The 19,961-nt window shown below is 36.8% G+C and overlaps 1 protein-coding gene across 2 annotated transcripts in view; it reads left to right on the plus strand.

Annotated features, from left to right (window-relative positions):
* The window catches only part of METTL25 (methyltransferase like 25), a 34,522-nt gene extending 19,701 nt beyond the window's left edge, over positions 1-14,821 (plus strand). For both annotated transcript variants that reach the window (XM_087934517.1, XM_087934518.1), the window contains exons 8-12: positions 2,049-2,122; positions 3,086-3,179; positions 9,437-9,511; positions 11,706-11,777; positions 12,679-14,821. In XM_087934517.1, coding sequence (XP_087790643.1) covers positions 2,049-2,122; positions 3,086-3,179; positions 9,437-9,511; positions 11,706-11,777; positions 12,679-12,765 — 402 coding nt within the window. In that variant the 3' untranslated portion in view covers positions 12,766-14,821. The remainder of the gene's footprint in view (positions 1-2,048; positions 2,123-3,085; positions 3,180-9,436; positions 9,512-11,705; positions 11,778-12,678) is intronic.
* Positions 14,822-19,961: the final 5,140 nt, after the last annotated feature.

A 19,961-nucleotide genomic window follows, 5' to 3' on the forward strand; every position in this document is an offset into this window, starting at 1 on the left:
TAACTTTGAATGGTCACTGTGACAAGTAGCCATTAAGCAAGGAACACCTGTATATTAAAATCATATAAATGATTTGCGATTCTTATTTCATCGCAGTACCAGTGTTTAAAATCAATCCTGATTCATTGGGTTGAGGATAGCATAGTACTGTGATGGCGAACCTATGGCATATGTGCCACAAGTGGCATGCAGAGCCATTTGTGCCGGCACATGAGCTACAGGGAAACTTACCTCACTGCACATGTGTGCACCTGAAAGCTGATTTTCAGCCAGTTTGAGGCCTTTTTCGGCCTCCCAAAGGCTTGAGGAAGGTTTCTTCAGGCTTCTACAAGCTTTGTAGGCCGAGCATGAGCGTGCAAGCACATGCACAATTTTTGGCACAGCAGCCCAAAAAGGTTAGCCACCACTGGTGTATTATAATTTGATTATTACTATTTTGAACATTTAAAAAAAAAACCTTAATTTTCCAACAGTAAAGGAATTAAGGTACAAAAATGTTATATTGATCTTTTAAAAGTTCATATTTTTATAATTCAACAAGAATACATGACTTACCTGCAAGCAGTTCTCCATTCATTTTCTCTGTTCCAGAGATCTTTGAAATTGGACATGTATCGAATGATGTTACATTGGAATGTCTTACTCTGTAGCAATTTTGTGTCTATTTGCCAATCTTTCAGGCTAGGAATTCTCTCTAAATAATTACCCTGAGAAGATCATAGAGTTTCATTTTCTGTGTTGAATAGTAGTGCATATCCTTATTAAGAAGCCAATTCTTCAAATAGTGTGTGTGTGTAATTTTATAGTATATACAGTATATATAGCATATACAGTATATAGTATAGGTTCGTTTCTGAAGTACAAATGATTTATGGAATAAGTACAGTTTAGACTCACTTAATTTGACAAGTTCTACATATTTATTAATATAGATGTATAGTTACATGGAGAAAGAAATATAAGAACACCTATATTTTTTCTAGAGATTGAATAGCTATCTATTGAGGTGAATTGTTTGCATTTGGGTTCTTCCCTATGTTTCCTGTGATGCAGTCAATGTTTATAAATTGTTTAAATGAATATGCTTGTCGTCTCCAGTTTTATAACTGCAGAGCTGCCTATATTTCCTTATAATGTGGTGCTGCTGTTTTCATAAGAATGGTACCAATGTTTCTTTCTAGACTGGAATAGCATTACTTTAAAGCTAGATTATTCATCATCTAATTCATATTCCAACATTTAACCAGAAACACACTGGTTAGATTGAAATGGCTCCCTACTCTTGGCCTAAACTCCCAATAAATCACTTTTCCTAAATATTATTCTTTCATTTCTGAAAATATAACAATAGTAAAAATTTGGAATCATTTACTTTGATTTGCTACAAATGCTAGATGTTGGCAGGACTCTAAATATTCTTTCTTTTTAAATCAACAGCTAAATTTCTTTTATGTAGAAGTTAAATAAGTACTATATCATTTATCAGCCCTTTTGAAATATGTACATAAACTGAGTCCAGGTTTATAAACCATTGTATTCCTATTATAAAGCTATAGATCTTGATGGAATTTATACAGGATGAATTTGACCCTGAATTTTAAAATGGCTAAAAAGATGGTCTTTCCTAGATATTCTACATTATTGCATTGTTTTAGAAACAGTACTGTTTGTGCTAAAGAGAGAAGATGAAGTTACTAGGAAGGGGAAAAAAGACAGTTATTTGCTAAGTGTTTTCCCTTGATTTTAGGGAGATTAAATGAGTTCATTCATGTGGTCCAACTTAAATACCTATTAGCATAATTTGATATATATGGCTTTGTCATTCTTATAGCTTTTTTTTTTTCAGTTCTACACAAGCTTTTCTACTTATTTTTTTCCCCTTGGTAGCAATATATTAACAGAGCAATGTTTTATTTTAGTAATAAAAAACTTCCAGTAACATTAGATGAAATGAATACAAATACTGGTTAAAGATAGCTAATAATTGTTGCTGTTTTGGTTGTGAGGTATGGTTGTAGCTTAACTTCTTGTTCTTTTATTTGTTCTAGCTACCCACAGAATCTTTGTTCTATCGGGCTGTGTTGCAGGTTATTATAGAAGAGTGTTATGGCATCAAGAGAAGGTAATATGTTGCATTTTTATATTTTGTTATAGAAACAGAACATTTGCTTCTTGATATTGAAATCTGAGAACAATGCATTTATTTAAAAATGCATTTATTTATTTTTGGTTTTTTGTCTGTTTGAAAAAATATCTATCTGTAAATTTGATTTGGGTTTTGTCAGCAAGCTAACCTTTTGAAATCTGCTTTAATTCTGTGCAACCCCTAGAAGAGAATATATGTGGCTCATGGTTGTAGAATTGTAAAATAGGTCATTATCACTGAAAACTGAGAATTGAGTTTTAGAATACAGAGAATCCTTACTTATTGACCATTCAAATTTTACAGCACGTTTATCACTTTCACAGTACCTAGGTCACATGATTACCATTACATACAATAAATATGTTTTTGTTTTTGTTTTTAATTAAATGCCACTATAACATTTCTTTGTCAATGGTAAGAAGTAGTCCCTTAAGTAAACACTGGCAGACCACAGAACATAACCAGATATCTAAACCTCTAATTGTGCAAGTGTAGAACTTCTGCATTTCTCAACTTTTCTTGCTTTGCCTTCATCAACCTTAGTTTGCAATAGTGTTAATATATACCTCCTACAATCATTTAGTCAGTACAACTGTAGGTTAGCTGATAAAATGATAGGAAGCTAGCTTGTACTGAGTGAGAATGGCAGTGATTCTTCAGAATTTCATACTAGTATCTGTTTCAGACCTATTAGAACTGGCCAGGTACTAAATCTCTCTCCCTCTCCCTCCCTCCCTCTCTTTCTTTCTCTGTATATGTAGAGAGGAGGGAGGCTGGAAGGGAATATGCCAGTGAGTTATGAGTTACATTACATCTCAGGCTGAGGAAGATAAACCAAGACAGTTCTTCAAAAAAACTGTAGAATTGTTCTTCATGAACTGAGTGTCTTTTTGCATGTGATGTTGGAAAAATAACAAAATAAATAATTTGTCGTTTCAGTGATCGTAATATTGGAAAAGTATATTCTAAATCATCTTCATTTTTGGATTATGTTAGAATATCCTTGAAAAAGCTTGAACTAGATGAATCAAAGGTAAATATCTGGTTATAAATTGAAATTCCTATAGTGAACACACTGCAGATTATTTCAGTGATTTGTTTGGTAAAATAAATTATGCTGAGATCAAGGAGAACATGCATTTTTGCTGAAAATTAAAACTGTTACATATAATAGTTGTTGCCAACTTCTAGCAGATTAATATTTACGGCTTGTAAGAGCCACGGTGGTGCAGTTGTTAGAATTCAGCACTGCAGGCTAACTCATTGCTCACTCCATGAGTTTGATTCTCACCGGCTTAAAATTGACTCCATCCTTCCAAAGATGGTAAAATGAAGACCCATGGTGTTGGGGGCAATATGATGAGACTGTAAACCGCTCAGAGAGGGTTGTAAAACACTATGAAGCGGGATATAAATGTAAATGCTATTTCTATTGCTATTTATCTGAGGAATATTTCCCCACTCTGCATTTAATCTACTGTAATTAAAAAGTAAAATGAGATGGATAAATGATGCTAGAACAGCAATTACAGAAAACGTTGGGACATTGTATGCCAATGTAACATCTCTTCTAATTCAATGAAAATTTAAATAAGCATTTATCAATATTTTTATACAGTTTGAAGTCTTTCTGCTTCTCTGTCAAATCACAAGGAGACAATAGTAGTAGTTACAGTAGTAATAGTTTACCTTATTGATTAGTCAATCATATAAATATACAATAAAACAGGTAAATTCACTTTGACAAGCGGTAGTAAACAAGAAACAGGTGTGATAATTTAAAGAACACGAAATTCCTATGTTTCTTTTAGTTTAGCAGCCTGTAATGTGAATATGAGTTTTGCTATCATAATCTCTTATGAAACATGATCTAGTAAAAAAAAGAATAAGTGTTCATGAAGCACATTATAATACCAGCATTTGTTTTAGCAGTGACTTAATATATTGTGGTATTGCAAAATTTAAATGTAATTACAATGTGAAGAAGAATATTTGTAAATAAGATTTGACTTCTTTTTATACATAGATTGATCTAAAACATTTAAAGTATCTAGAATAATTTATCTGTACATGTTGATGTTGATAGCACAATCTCATTTTTGCATTGAGCTGTCTCAGTTCTACCTCTGTTTTATAAATATATTGCTTCTAGGACTGCACATTTCCCTAACTTAAGTGATGATAATATGCCTATAGCTAAACTTCTCACTAGCCCTATCTTACAGCCTATTTGTATTGTATGATATCCAAAACATTTTTGCCAGAGAGACAAGTCACTATATCATCGATAAAGGCATTTCTTTTCCAAACTTTGCAACTTTTCCTTCTTTTTCTCCTTTGGAATTACTATTAAAGAGCATAGATAGCATCATTTGTTCATGATGAAATATCTTGATATATCTTTGGCCTTAGTGCATGTAACTAAAATAGTCACATACTCTTAGACTTCATACCAGTACACTACTTAGATATTTTTAAAAAACTATATGTTAAAATTATCTCAAATTCAGGGAATAAATGAAATCTCAGGGAGGAGAATGTTTTTATCTTCCACTTATTTGTCTGCTTATTTAGCAGTAACAATGGCTTTTATTAAGTATATAAGATATAAATTGGCCCTTCAGGAGGAATTACTGTATATCTATTTTATTTAAACTGGGTCTTGTACAGTGTTTTATATACCCATTCATATACATGTCTCGAACTAATTAATGAGAAACAGCTGAAATAAAAAAAAACCTTCAGTTTTTGCTGGTGAAATTTTCTTCAATAGCAATGATGCAATTCGAGCAATAGTTTACTCAAATGTAAGCCTGGTCAAATTCAGTGGAACCTATTGTCAGGCAAGCTTTGGTATGAAATTATTTGCAGCTGTTTAGAATTTGGTTTGGCCTGCTTCTTATTAACTTGAGTTTTAACGCAAATAGATAATCTAAATTATAATAAGCGTTTCAGTAGAAGTATTTATCAGGCATTCGTGAACAAGACAATGTAGTTCCGTTGTCAAGTGAGATTATGAAAGGCTGATAGCACAGTTGTAAAATCTTTTATTTATGCAGTATTTTAAGGATAACTGTACTTTAAATATAAACTCACATGCAACGTCCATGATCCCAGTGCCAACTTTCAGTTTAATCTGACAGTTTTAACAGCTGTAATAGCTACACGAATCATCTGACAAACTACAGACTTCAGTTTAAAGTAAACAAACTGAAAATTTAGTAAGGTGTTGGAGAAGAAGGAACAAATGTCTGATAGATAAACATTCAAGATCAAATAAGCATGGACTTTTATTATTGGTATTTTTGCACTGTCAAGAGTTGATGACCTCTTTTACGTGAACATATTATGGCAAGTCCTTGATAAAAATTTCACATAACCTTGTATTTACATTCTAACGTTTTAGTGATTTGGAGATACAAGGTTCTCTTACAGTTCTTCAGAAGGTATTATATAGTTGCATAAAAAGATCATTCATTGAAGTGTACATCTGTTAGTTTAGGCATAGTGGACAGTTCTTGGATGTCCAAGAAGACTAGACCACAACCTACTTCATAGTAAGCTAGAAAAAAGTGGAATAGATAGCACCACCATAGATGGACTCACAACTGGATGACAAACCCTACTCAACAAGTAGTCCTTAATGGGTCTAAGTCTACATGATGGGAAGTAAGCAGTGGGGTGCCACAAGGTTCTGTCTTAGGCCCAGTACTCTTCAATATCTTCATTAACAATTTAGATGAGGGAATAGAAGGGGAACTTACCAAATTTGCAGATGATACTAAGCTGGCAGGAATAGCTAACACCCAAGAAGATAGGCTCAAGATCCAGATGGATCTTGACAGACTAGAAAACTGGGCCGTATCTAACAAAATGAAATTCAATGTAGAGAAAAGTAAAGTCCTACACTTAGGCAAAAAAACCCAAAAGTACACATATAGACTGGATGAAACCAGGCTCAATAGCAGTGAGAGGGATCTTAGATTCTTAGATTGTAGCTAACTGTGAGAGGGATCTTAGATTTTTAGTGGACAACCAGCTAAATATGAGCCAGTAGTCTGCAGCAGCAGCCAAAAAAGCTAATGCAATCCTAAGTTGCATTAAAGAGGGATACAATCGAGATCAAGTGAGGTACCAATACCACTCTATAAAGCCTTAGTAAGACCACACCTAGAGTACTGCATCCAGTTTTGTTCACCACATTATAGAAAAGATGTTGAGACTCTAGAAAAAATGCAGAGAAGAGCAAACAGGATGATTAGGAGAGTGGAGACTAAAATATATGAAGAACTATTACAGGAACTGGGCATGGCTAGTCTAGTAAAGAGAAGGACCAGGGGAGACATGATAGCAGTCTTCCAATATTTGAGGGGCTGCCACAGGGAGGAAGGGGTCAAGCTATTTTCTAAAGCGCCTGTAGGCCAGACTAGGAATAATGGATGGAAACTGAACAAGGAGAGATTTAACCTGGAAATAAGGAGAAACTTTCTGACAGTGAGAACAATCAAGCAATGGAACAGCTTGCCCTTGGAAGTCGTGGGAGTGCCATCACTTGAGACTTTCAAGAAGAGATTGGACTGCCATTTGCCAGAAATGGTGTAGGATCTCCCGCTTGGGGGGGGGGGGGTTGGACTAGATGACCTATAAGTCCCTTCCAACTCTGATTATATGTTATCTTTTAATGGATTCAGTAATCATGTTCTTTCCTTCCTGTGTGGCTTGTTTTCTGCCCCTCCATATTTGAGCATATCAGCTATATCTAAAAATATAGATGGTATAAACCATCATTTGCTTCTAAGCTAGAAATTTGGTTAAAATTATGATTTCCAGATAAAATCAGTGCAAATTAAGAGATGGAGATGAAACAGCAGCACATTCTTGATTATTATTGGATCAATACATGGAAGCTTTTTGCTCTTTGCTTTTACTTTTTAAATTTTGAATCTCAGTTATTCACTGAAAAGGAGTTTCAAAACTATGTATATAACCATACAGTATGTATAGTATATGTTCTGAGGTAGTACAGGTAAATGGTTAAACTAGAAAATACTTTCATTGCACAACGTGCACTCCACATTGCAGTGAAACATCTGGAGCATAGTAGGAGCTACGTACGGATGCTTTTTGTTGATTGCAGCTCAGTTTTTAATACCATTATTCCGGATATAGTGATTAAGAAGTTGCTAGAAATGGGCCTCTGCTCTCACATCTGCTGTTGGATAAAGGACTTTCTTACTAACAGACCCCAAACTGTTAGGATTGGCAGATATTTTTCCTCCACTCTTGCTCTCAGCACTGGCTCTCCACAGGGCTGTGTGCTGAGCTCCCTTTTGTATTCACACTGTACCTATGACTACACTCCCTCTTGTCCCACTAACTATATAATAGAATGACACCACATTGGTGGGACTCATATCAGGAGGAGACGAGACAGCCTATATGTCAGAGGTTCTCAGACTGGTCTTGTGGTGCAAGAGTCATAACCTCGCCCTGAACATCAAAAAGACCAAAGAATTGATTATAGACTTCAGAAGATGCAAAGCAGAGCCTCTCCCACTATATATCAATGGAGACTGTGTGGAAAGAGTTGATAGTTTTAAATTTCTAGGAACTCATATTTCCGACAACCTTACTTGGTCAGTCCACACTATGGCCACTGCAAAGAAGGCCCAATAGCACCTGCACTTTCTGAGGTTGCTAAAAAAGAGTGGCCTGGTTACTTTTTACCGTTCTACCATTGAGAGCATTTTGGCACACTGTGTAACGGTGTGGTATGCTGGATGCTCTGTAGTGGATAAGAAGATACTCCAGAGAGTTATAAACACAGCACAAAAAATCATCAGTTGCTCTCTTTCTTTTTTGGAAGAGATTGCGAAGACCAGACTCCTCTCTAAAGCACTAAATATCTCCACAGACTATTCTCATCCTGGACATTCATATTTTGAACTGTTACCATCAGGCAGGCATTATAGGTGTCTTAAAATGAGGACTAATGGACTGAGAAACAATTTCTTTTCCAAGGCAATAATTATCTTGAATCAAACAATGCATATGTGATTTAGCCCTATGTATATAGTGGCATTTTTAAATTATCTAACTCAGTGGCCCCCAACCTTTTTTGTGGAACGGCCCGGTCCTGGCATCACAAAATGATCTGTGGCCCGGTACTGGCATCAGCACGCATGACAAGGCAAGGCGAGCTGAGTGACCGGCCAGCCAGATGTCCCCCGCTTCTCCCCGCCACCTTCAACTCCTCCTTTGTACCTTTGTCAATGGGCTTCGCTTCGGGACGGCTTCGGGACAGTCGCTTGGCTCGCCTTGCCTTGGGTGCTGAAAGAATCCTCGCGCCTTAGTTTCATTCGAAGTCCCCCCTTCGATGAAACTAAGGCACGAGGATTCCTTCAGGACCCAAACGCTGCTTTCCAACCGGAAAAGCTCACCTGGAAGCACTTTCTTGTCAAAACAAGATGGTGACGCCCAGCAAACGGCCCGGTAGGAAATGTTCCATGGACCGGTACCAGTCCGCGGCCCAGTGGTTGGGGACCCCTGATCTAACTTACTATATGTTTTAGATCGGTTTTAGACTAGGTTTTTAATTATTATTTTAATTATTTTAATCTTTAAATACTCTGTAGTGTGATTGTGATGGGATGTTTGGGACACTGTGCTGGAGTAGCTTTCAAATTTCATTGTATTTGTAGAATGCAATGACAATAAAGGTATTCTATTCTGTAGTTTTTTTCACTCTTCATGCTTCGTGAATCTAATCAGGCACTGAGGTCTAGCCACAGATTTTCAAACTGATTGTTGATTTAAACATTTAATAAGAAACTATACTTCTATTATGTGACTTAAAATTTCATTTCCTTTTTTTACAGTCATGCTATATTGTTTCATATTCAGTTTATAAAATTGCTATGTTTATTGAATATTCAGAAATTACCTGATTTTCTTAAAAAAATAGTGACATGAGAACATTCTGGTAAGACTTGATAAAGTTCACTGATTTATAATTGCTGCATGTTTTAAAGATGCTCATCATGTGTTCATGATTTGATACAAAATACTTTTGGATACTGAAACTAGACTGTTTTTTTTTTAACACTTTAAATATAGTTTCTTATGTATTGTCATGTGTTTGAAAAAAGTTTGAGAAGCCATTATAATAAATTAGAAAATGTTGATTGTAAAATAGTCGTTACGTTTTTGAACTGTTTTAATTATAAAAATAATTTTAGCATATGCGCCAGGCAAATGTTGTTGCCATCATCAATGTTCTTGCTGTTGCAGATTTCAGACAGCCTCATATTGGAATACTTCGAAAAATACAAGCACAGAATGAATGAACTGGAAGCTTTTAATATGGTAACAGAAATATTATGGTGTTTTTGCTACTATGGCATTAATAACACTTGTGCTAACATTTTATGATGAAGTAAGTCAGTTTGTGTTTGATATTTTCTGTAAAGAAGGAAACAAACCAAATAGCTTTTAACTAGGAGCATATTCTGTTCCAAAATTATATTAACACTCAATTGAGAACATATGAAGATTCTTTTGCTAACACACTTACCAAACAAGTGCTGGGTGGATTTTGGACCCATCTTGTTTTTTTCTATATTCCTTTTAATACATCACTTTGTTCAACTTCGAACAAAATTACTGCCACTTAAGTGTTTTTCATGCTGAGTTACACCTTAGAACTACTAAGTAATAGATGCCATTCTTAATACCTTTCATAGACTTTGATCAAGATTATGCTGCTTTTTTTGAAGATGTCCAATAAAATGGAATTGGAAAGATAATACACAGTTTGTTTTATTAAAATAAATATTCCATGTTCTTCAATAGTTTTGGTAGGAAAATGTAACTTTCTGTTCAGTAGTAAAACAATAAATGCCAAAAATGATTTCAGAAATTTTCATGAAACAAAAATATTATAGATGTTCTATGAAGTCACAAAATAATTGTATAATATTTACATGATTATATTAAATAGCTAATAATTAGTCATGGATATGTTACCTAATATATCTTTTTGACAGCAGTTAAAATTGTTTTGGCCTAGCCACTTCAGAAATCCTGCTTGGTATCCTTTGAATAGGTTTGATGAAAAACTCATTCAGTTGACTTTCCCAGTCAACTAAACTTTTCAAATCTAATTGAGAATTATAATATATTTTAACTATTTCTAAAAGCCTTTTCTTAAATAGCCTTGGTTTCATGAATTAAACCAGAGGTCTCCAACCTTTTGGACCTCAGGGACCACCAAACTCATAATTTTAAATCCCAGGGACCACTAATATGAATTTTGACTGACGGTGGGGTGCTGACATTGGTGGGAGAGAGAGATATCTGATCTAACCTCTCTCTCTCCCTCCCTCCCCCCCTCTCTCTCATACATACACACCCCCCCACACACACACAAACACACAGAGGCAGGGGTGAGATTCAAATTTCTTAACAACTGGTTCTTGGGCATGGCCTAATTTGTGGGTGTAGCTTGGTGGTCATGTGACTGGCTGGGCATGGCTTGTATGTAAATATTATAAATATTTATGTAAATATTGAATTTTTTATAAAAAAGAGAGCAACTTTTACCCAAAATTAGACAAAGCAGGCAGGCAGATTGAGTTGCTCACATAATCACAGATTCACTTAGAGATTTGTGTTTCTGCCATCTGCTATTTGAGTCTGTCACATAAAATTTGCTTGCAAGCAAACTCATAAAATTTGCTGGCAAGCAAACTCATAAAATTTGCTGGCAAGCAAACTCATAAAATTTGCTGGCAAGCAAACTCACAAAATTAACTCACAGCACACAATGTATGTAAATATTGAATTTTTAAATAAAAAAAGAGAAACTTTTACCCAAAATCAAGCAAACAGGCAGGCAGATTGAATTACTCACAGAATCACCGATTCAGAGATCCATCTTTTTGCCTTCGGCTATCTGAGTCTGCACTGAATAATAGAACCTTCAGTCCTAAGGGAGGTTTGGCTCTGCTTAAAAGCAGAGCTGAAGATCTAAAGATTAGCTAAAAGCAAGAAATCCAATGTTTCCTGCTTTCTAGCTAATTCTAAATCTCCCAGCACAGCAGAACAGCTGATGGTCGGGGGGGGGGAGGAAAAATAGCAACTTAGCAGGTAAATTTGCCAGGTAAGTTTGCCAAGTTTGAGTAGGCAGGGACGGTTCCTGCGGGCCATGTGGGCGGGGCAGACTTGTGTTCCTGTGCAGCCTGGATTAATTGCTTTGGGGGGTGCTCTGGGGGTGACATTTCTCTGCGGACCACCAAAATTTTCTTGCGGACCACCGGTGGGCCACAGCCCACTGGTTAGCGACCACTGAATTAAACAATCCAAGTGAGATTAACATTTTGAACCAGATTGGAATTGATTCATACATTTTTAATAATTAATATCCTGGAAGTAATGAGATCATAGGAGAGTTTACCTTCAAATATTTAATTAAGAAATCTAAATCTGTGTTGTAGGTAGTATTTCTTTCTTCTTGAGTATGCATTTTAGAAATATGATTCAGTTGTGTTTAAATTTTCAGCTGAAAGTTGTTCTAGGACCTTGCATAGAGGTGTTGATACTTCTAGATCGTCTCTGCTATCTCAAAGAACAGGTAATTCTTGGTGGATTTATCCATGATATAAGTTTTTTTTTAAGTATTTGAAGAAAATCATATTAAAAGAAACAAATAGTTGTTTTCGTGTGTTTAATCTATCACATCCATAATTTACCAACAAATGTTTTTTTATTTTGGGAAAATTTGCTGTAATAAAGTTTTTGTGTAATTTAAATTGCTTGTTAAATTACTGCAGTAATATTGAAGTGATATTGCCTACATAGAAAACTTAATTATTAATGCTTGAAATAGTAAATGACTTTTGTGCAACTGCTATTTTAGGATCTTATATTTATGTTTCAAAAATATGTCTATACATTGTGGATCCTTGATAATTTTTACCAAGTGACTGTAAAATTATTTTGTGAATTACTAATTGCTCTAAGGGATGTCAAACTCGAGTTGTCATGGCATCATCACGTGACATATTGTGACTTTTTTCCCTCTTCGCTAAACCAGGTGTGGGTGTGGCCAGTGTGTGATGCATTCAGCTCGCAGGCCACAAGTTTGACAGCCCTGCTCTAAGTTAAGGATTTAAAGTTAAAGACATAGTTTCTTGAATATTAATCCATTGTCTGTCTATAACAGATTGTACTTCTGTGGCAGATACATTTGTCTTAAGATTCATTCTACTTGATTTGTGACCATTTAGGATTTATGCTACTTGATTTGTCATTTTTTAATTCCAGCAGCATATAAAGATGGCTTGAGTCAAAACCAATAAAGGGTTTTACACCAATCTTATTAAGATTGTGAATAGTGAATAATGTTGATCTATACTGGAGGATTAATTACTATTCATGTTTTATTTATAACATGGTTTTTCCTTATTTCAATATATTGCTAAATCTCATGTTAATCTCTTTTTGATGTTTTCTGATCAAATATTATTTTACAGGAAAACATTGCCTGGTCTGGACTTGTAAAGTTATTTGATCCCATAAAATCCCCCAGATGCTATGCAGTTGTGGCTTTGAAGAAATAAGACTTTTCAAATGCAGGATAAAGTAAAACTTGGAAAAAAATATTGTAAATTTGTTTTGATTTTTATTACTATCTTGCATGATTAAGAATTACATTATTTGTGTATTTTTATTGTTAATATATTTAGAGATTATGACAAATGAAATATAAAAATAAAGTTTATCCTTCATGCTGATGTATAAAATCAGGTGTCTCTAACTTTGGCAACTTTAACACTTGTGGACTTCAACTCCCAGAATTCCTCAGCCAGAATTCCGGGGAGTTGAAGTCCAAAGCCTTAAAGTTGCCAAAATTGGAGACCCCTGGTATAAATTATTAACTTAACATAATATGTAACAATCCATCTTGACCACATGCAGATATCGGAAGAGAAATGTAGTAAAAATCCAGCAAACAAATTAAAAAGAAATGCGATATTTGTGATTGTATTGTCTAATCAAAAGGATAAAAATGGCATATCAATGGGTAGGAAAAGGAATGTCATAATTCCAATTTGGTCAAAAAGCTTTGCCTTTCAACTTGTCTTGAAAAATTTCACTCAGGTGCATCGATTGCAGGGATGCAAGTGTTAAAAAGTCAAGATGCGGTTGCATGATTAAAGCCTGCATCCACTTGTATACTTTGTATATGTCATTCACCTAAAAAGGAGCGCAGACTTTGATCCCATGACTATAGCTACCATCTTTGCTTTTTAAATTGTTCCTGATGTTCCTACTCATACCTTTGAAATCTTAATATTGCAACATGTTAACCTTACATAGGAAGAAAAGCTTCTTCCTATCCTAGTAGGCTTTCGATAAATATGGGATAAATGTAGAACAATTTTTTTTGAGAGAGATCCTCTTTGTCTTATTTTCATTCTCTGTCTTTCCATTTGCAAACATCACTTTTTACCAGGTTTGATGCTAATGTTGTTTATAGTGATGCTGAACCAGGAATATCTGTTTTGGAGAGATGGAAGCAGCACTTGACATCCTGCCTGAAAATGCTTTCATAACTTGGTTGCAAAACCCTAAATGATTATTAATTGATAGCAAAGCGTTGAAATTTTCTATATATTTTTACTTCCATCTAATAGTAATCTAGAGCCATCTATCCCAGAGATTTTTGCTATTGAAATATTAATATCATTAGAAATATAATCAGTGCTCATGAATGTCAGTGGGTATGAATGTAAAAAGAAGAACTGGGAGGTCTTTTTTTTGGAGCTAGGTGATGGGATAATTTAGCTGCCCCTTTGAATTGTCTATATTGGAGGGACCTAGTTTAAAAATCCTGCTTTTTAAAGCCTTCTTAGGGAGAAAGAAATCTCATGTTGAGATTTTATCTTCATTCCATGCTGAAGTAAATCATAGGGGACGCAGGAGCTGAGATCCTAGGAATGAACTTCTTGCCAGTCTTTGCTTATTTCAGAAGTTCTTTGAGGCATCCTTCAAGTCTCTCTAACAAACTGAAAGAACCACCCAGGTTTTTTTGAATAGCTGAAATCAGATTAAGAGAAAGAAATGGTATACAAATGCCTGTTCTCTGAACAAATATGAGTCCCTAACTTCAGAGGAACCATAGGCTTGGAAAACCGCTTGTTGAGTTAATGCTTGCTTAGCTGACCTGGTCACAAAACATTGGTGAACAGCTAGTGATACAGTGCAGGACTCTCTTCTGCAAACTGCTGAAGAGTCTTTCTACTCCTGGGACCATGAAATGGAATGAAGTGTTTCAAATTCCCTTCCTGTCTCTTTCACTCTCCTAATCTGTTTTCTGTATATGTGTTCTATACTGATGTAAAATATAATCCATATCTTGTATATTAAGATTAAATCTGTTACGTATTGAATATATAAAGTTGTGTTAAGCCTTGCTCAAGTGAAACTAACCTTTAGAGGACCCTAACTGTTAATTCCAACTGTTTTGGAAGGAAACTTAGAACATTAATATTTGGGCGGGCTTTTTCAAGTATTATGATTGGTTAAAGCCCTGTGGGTCCAGGGTATAAATTACAGGTATTTGCCTGCTCTTCCTCAGTTCCAGTTTTGAATCAATAAATGTTGTTGTAGCTATGCTGGTCTGCTTCTTGCCTACTGAAACACACTACATCCGTGAGGGCGAACTTATGGCACGCATGCCACAGATGGCACACAGAGCTATTTGTGTGGGCACGTGAGCCTCAGCCAAATTTACCTGAGCTGCACATGTGCACGATTCCCAGCTAATTTTCAGCCATTCCCAGCTGTTTGAGGCCATTTTCGCCGTCCTGGAGGCTCGAGAGAAGCCTCTGCAGCCTTAGGAGGCAGAAACAGAGGCCTTCTAGAAATACGAGAAGTGTTGAAACAGGCCCATTTTCAGCCTTGGTGAAATGCTGTCTAATGGTTTCTTTATTCTTTATTATTATCTGAAATTCACTACGGACTTCATACGAGACCATCTGCTAATAATTAGGCAATGTTTCCTTAAGGATTAATTTTCTGATCCCTCAAAAAAAACAAAAAACCTGTCTTTGCAAAGGAGGAGGAGATTCTAACTAATTCCCTAGTGCTATGGATTACAGTAAACAAAGCAGAGAAGCACAGCGCTGAAAAAGGAGACGAGGTAAACGAGCGGGAATTTTAAACAGACTAAGGAATAGGGGGAAAAACTCATCTCCCTTCAATCTTTCTGACTAATTAACGCTCACTTGCTAACAAGGTGGATGAAGTACATCTCTTAAATAGATGGGATTCTGATTTCTACAATTTAGCAGTTCTTTGCTTTACTGAAACCGGACTTAATGCACAAATTCATGGGAACAGCACTATTTACATCCCAGGATTTCAGATATTTAGATCAGACAGAATTGAAGAGACATCAGGTAAAACAAAGGGTGGAGGATTATGTTTATATATCAACAACAGCTGGTCTCCGGATATAACTATAACATATAAATTCTGTGATGAACATTTAGAGTCTTTACATATCAACTACAAGCCATTTTATTCTCCACGTGAGTTCTCCACATTTCTCCTAATAGCTGTGTATGTTCCTCCACAAGCTTGTGTAAACAAGGCATTACAAACTCTAGCTGATCAAATTATGGAGGCTGAAGCCAAACACCCAGATTTCCTTCCCATCATTTTAGGAGATTTCAATCAAGCACATTTAAGCAAAGAACTCCCAAAATATTTCCAGCATGTAAATTGTCCCACCAGAGGCAAAAAATACTTTAGACCACTGCTACACAACATTAAAAGATCCTTATAGGTCTTTACCACAAGCAGCTGTGGGACACTCTGACCATTGCATGATTCACCTTGTATCTGCCTACAGACAAAGACTTAAAACCATGAAATCAACAATTAAATCAGTGCGGACTTAGTCTGATGAAGTAAAGCTGAAGCTCCAGGCTTGCCTTGATTGCACTGATTGGAATGTTTTTGAAGATACCTCTGCAGACCTAGATGAGCTCACAGATGCTGTAACATATGTCAGCTTCTGCAAAGACTTATGGGTACCAACAAGGAACCTGCAAATATATAGTAACTGTCATGCCCCTGGTGGAGTCTGACTCTGAGGAAGAGGAGGAACGGTCAACAGGGAGTGGAGTGTGGCTCCAGAGGTGCTGGAGGAGGCTGGGGAAGGGCAGAGGCCAGCTGAGCAGTCAGAGGAGGATCCAGGCCCATCCCCTATCCATCCTAGGTCACGCAGGGAGGAGAGGATCAGGGAAAAGCAAGGTCTACTCAAGAGGAAATTACCATGATCCTCCTCATGGCTTGCAGGTGGAAGCTATGTATATAAGCAACAAGATAGTAATAAAGCAGCAGCTAGGCAAACTGCTGAATAGTCTGAATTATGCTTTGGAAATTGTGTAATGTAGGCTCTGAAATTGAGCAAATGAATGAGACCTGAAGGTAAGCTATTCTCTACAAAATCCACTCTGAACTTACCACGCTAAGCCTGGCATGAAAAAGAAGAGCAACTTACTAGTTTTGAAGAGGAGAATATGGAAGAAAGATTGTCTCCAACAGTTTTAGTAGACTGCATAGTTTTGTTTTCCCAGAACATTCCCAAGGCAGGAATCAATACTATATTAGCTCCAAATGTTCTTTTTGCTAAACATTGAATCCAGGCATACTGGATGGCTGGATGCTCCCGGGTGACTGCAGGAAGGTCTCCTAGGCCCAAAATGGGGCCTAGCAAGCCTTCCTGGAGCTTCTTGGGAGCAAAAATGGAGTGGAGGGGTGGCTCTGGACCCCCCCACCCCCATTTTCAGCCTAGCAAGCTTCTCTGGAGCCTCTTGGGAGCCAAAACAGGGTGGGGGTTGTGCCAGACCCCCCCTACCCCATTTTCAGCAAGCCTCCCTGGAGCTTCTTGGGATCAAAAACGGGGTGGGGCGGTGCTGGACCCCCCCCCACTCCCCATTTTTGCTCCCAGGAGGCTACCCTATACTTACCTGGTAGCCAGACGAGCCTCATGGGGACTTCTGGGTGGGGCTAGGCAGGGTTTCTAATGGGAGGCCCCCCTTCCCATTAGAAACAGCTGCCGGGCAGAGAAAAGCAGGATTCAACCTATACAAGCCTCTCCGGGTGTTCCTTGGCGGAAGGCAAGTGGTAGGGGAAAAGCAACCAGCTGCAGCAGCAAAAGGCAAGTGGGGGGAAGGTGATCAGGGCTTGCAGAGCTTCACTCACCCAGGGAGATCAGTAAAGGCAGGGCCAGAGTGGAAGACAGGCAACAATGGCTGGCCTGGCAGGCAAAAGCCGGCTGCAGGCATGTCGCACATGCACACAATGTTGCACATGTGCAATAGGACTGACTGGGCAGGGAGCAGAGAAGTGGGCAGAGAGGGGCGGGGCCAGGCAGGGGGCCATTTTACTGGTTCTCCAAAGTACCGGGAGCCCTAACCTCCCGTTCTATAGAACCAGACAGAACTGCTAAAATCCCACCCCTGCTTACGATTCTTGACTCTTGATGAATGTATCTTTTCTTTTATGTACACTAAGAGCATTTGCACCAAGACAAATTCCTTGTGTGTCCAATCACACTTGGCCAATAAATAATTCTAAGAAGTGCCCACAAGACCCAGCAAGAGATGAGGCAACTACAGGGGTACTTCGCTACCACTCTGGAATATGGAGCAAGTCTCCATCCCCCGCTGTCATCCTTCTCAAGCCAGGTGAGGAGTGACTGAGAGGGGAGGGTGAGGGGCAGGGCCAGCCAATGGTGGGTTCAGCTGATGGGGACGAAAGAGTCACATGCAGATCCAGAGCCACAGGTTGCCGACAGCGGTGCTAGGTCTAGGTGATATAGGTTTTCCTTACCTTTATTGAAAATAGTACTATTTAGTAGTGTAGTGTACTTCAAAAATTATTCAGAAGACTTACTTTGGGATGCTTGAGAGGAGTACCTGTTCAAAACAACATATTAATCCTCCCTCCCTCCCAAAAAAAACCCAGGTCTGCTGCAATGGTAATTATGCATCAATTAATATAGTCCTTGTATGAGAACTGCTTCTACCTCATTTTAACATGAAGTATTCACCTGACACAGTTAGATTGATATAACTTTAAAAATTGTGTTTAAGTAGTTTGTATTAATTAAAAGTGGTTTTTATTTTTTACAAAGGCAAACTAAACTGTTATTTTTCTTTTTTGAGAAGACGACTTAAATATAAAAACCACTTTTGATACAACTATGACCTGGAAGATTAAGAATCTTCATAGATACTTTATATTAAGTTTTATGTTCAAAGATTCTTATAAGAATGTAATAAATTATCTTTGACATTTGCAAAGCATTTTACCTGCAAATCCCAAGTAGCATGACCAAATACTTCAAATTTTAAGAATAGAAAGGAATTTCACACATGGCATTGTCATCATCACTTGATGATTGCAACATCAAGTAATAATTGGCATTTACGTATATGTAAAAATCAGAGATTCTAGATGGTAAGACATTATTCATTTCTTCATAGATAGCTTTCTTTGAAAACAATGCTGAAATGAAATAAACATGACCAAACTTCCTTCAATTAATTCTTTGCACGTAGATAAGAATTGGCATACTAAAGAAAAAAACTAGGCTGTCTCTGAAGTGCAATTTCTCAACATCCAGGCAACTGTGTTTTTGTATAGAGGCTCATTTAATCATGTTGGCTTCCCACTGCAGCTTTAAGTGGTGTGGACTACTGTAGACACAGCATTGCCTGTTCAACTGCTGTTTGTGAAAACTAGGCTGTAGATTTTTTTCCTGAGTAGAGAATGAAGGCACTGTGCAATAACAAACTAATGCAGCATTATGCAGTTGGAAAATCACAATATCTCAAAATATCTAAGAAACAATGGACAAATAATTCTAATGTTTAAAAAAAAGATGTTTGAGTCCAAAGCAGTGACAGATAATATTCATGTTAATAAAAGGGTTGTTAAAAAGCAGTGTTTTTTCAGTTTTATATGGGAGCTGAACACAATATGATAATTTTTCTTCGCTATAATTTACATAATCAATTTGAGGACGAAGTTGCATTAATTAATTGACAACACAAAGTCCCAGGACCTTTCTCAGCCAGAAAGGATGAATTTACCTTTCTTGATTTAAAATTCTGAAATAATGAAAAACATATTGAAAAATACATAAAATTCATAAATGAAACCAAATATACATGTCCCAGGATAATGTTGCAAGATCCTATCTGTTTCGGTCACAGAACCAGAGGTTTAGTCTTCTGAGCTTTCAGATTCATGCTGGAGCCCATCCTCAGGGAGCTTTTCTCTACCAGAATAACATTCATACACATTTAATGTTGCTACCAAGCAATTGAGTTCCATATGACCTCTAAAATATGCTACTCCAAAATTGATATCCTAGTGTTGGTCTTCCTCATATCAATATAACATTCCTATTGATATGAAATGTTCTTATGTAAGAACATTTTAGTAATGTTTTAGTAAAAGTATTATTGGGTGTTATAAGTTAAAAAATGTTTTATCTTTCACAAAGCAGGAAAATCTGAGGTGAAATGGTTGCTAACTAAGCACATGACTGCAAAGATCAGTAGTTGCTACTGTCTCATTCAGATGAAGTTATCTCTGTCGACATGATCTCTTCCCCCTTTTTTGCCCCGTCATAGTGCAAAGCTTTCTTCCTGAGCTACTTTTTTTGCACCAGCACAGCACCTCTGATAAAAGCATTAACCTCAAATTAACAAGCTCAACTCTTTGCCTCAAT

The sequence above is a fragment of the Pseudonaja textilis genome, chromosome 5, assembly GCF_049901715.1.
Source record: "Pseudonaja textilis isolate UNSWEBS1 chromosome 5, rPseTex1.2, whole genome shotgun sequence".
Taxonomy (NCBI): domain Eukaryota; kingdom Metazoa; phylum Chordata; class Lepidosauria; order Squamata; family Elapidae; genus Pseudonaja; species Pseudonaja textilis.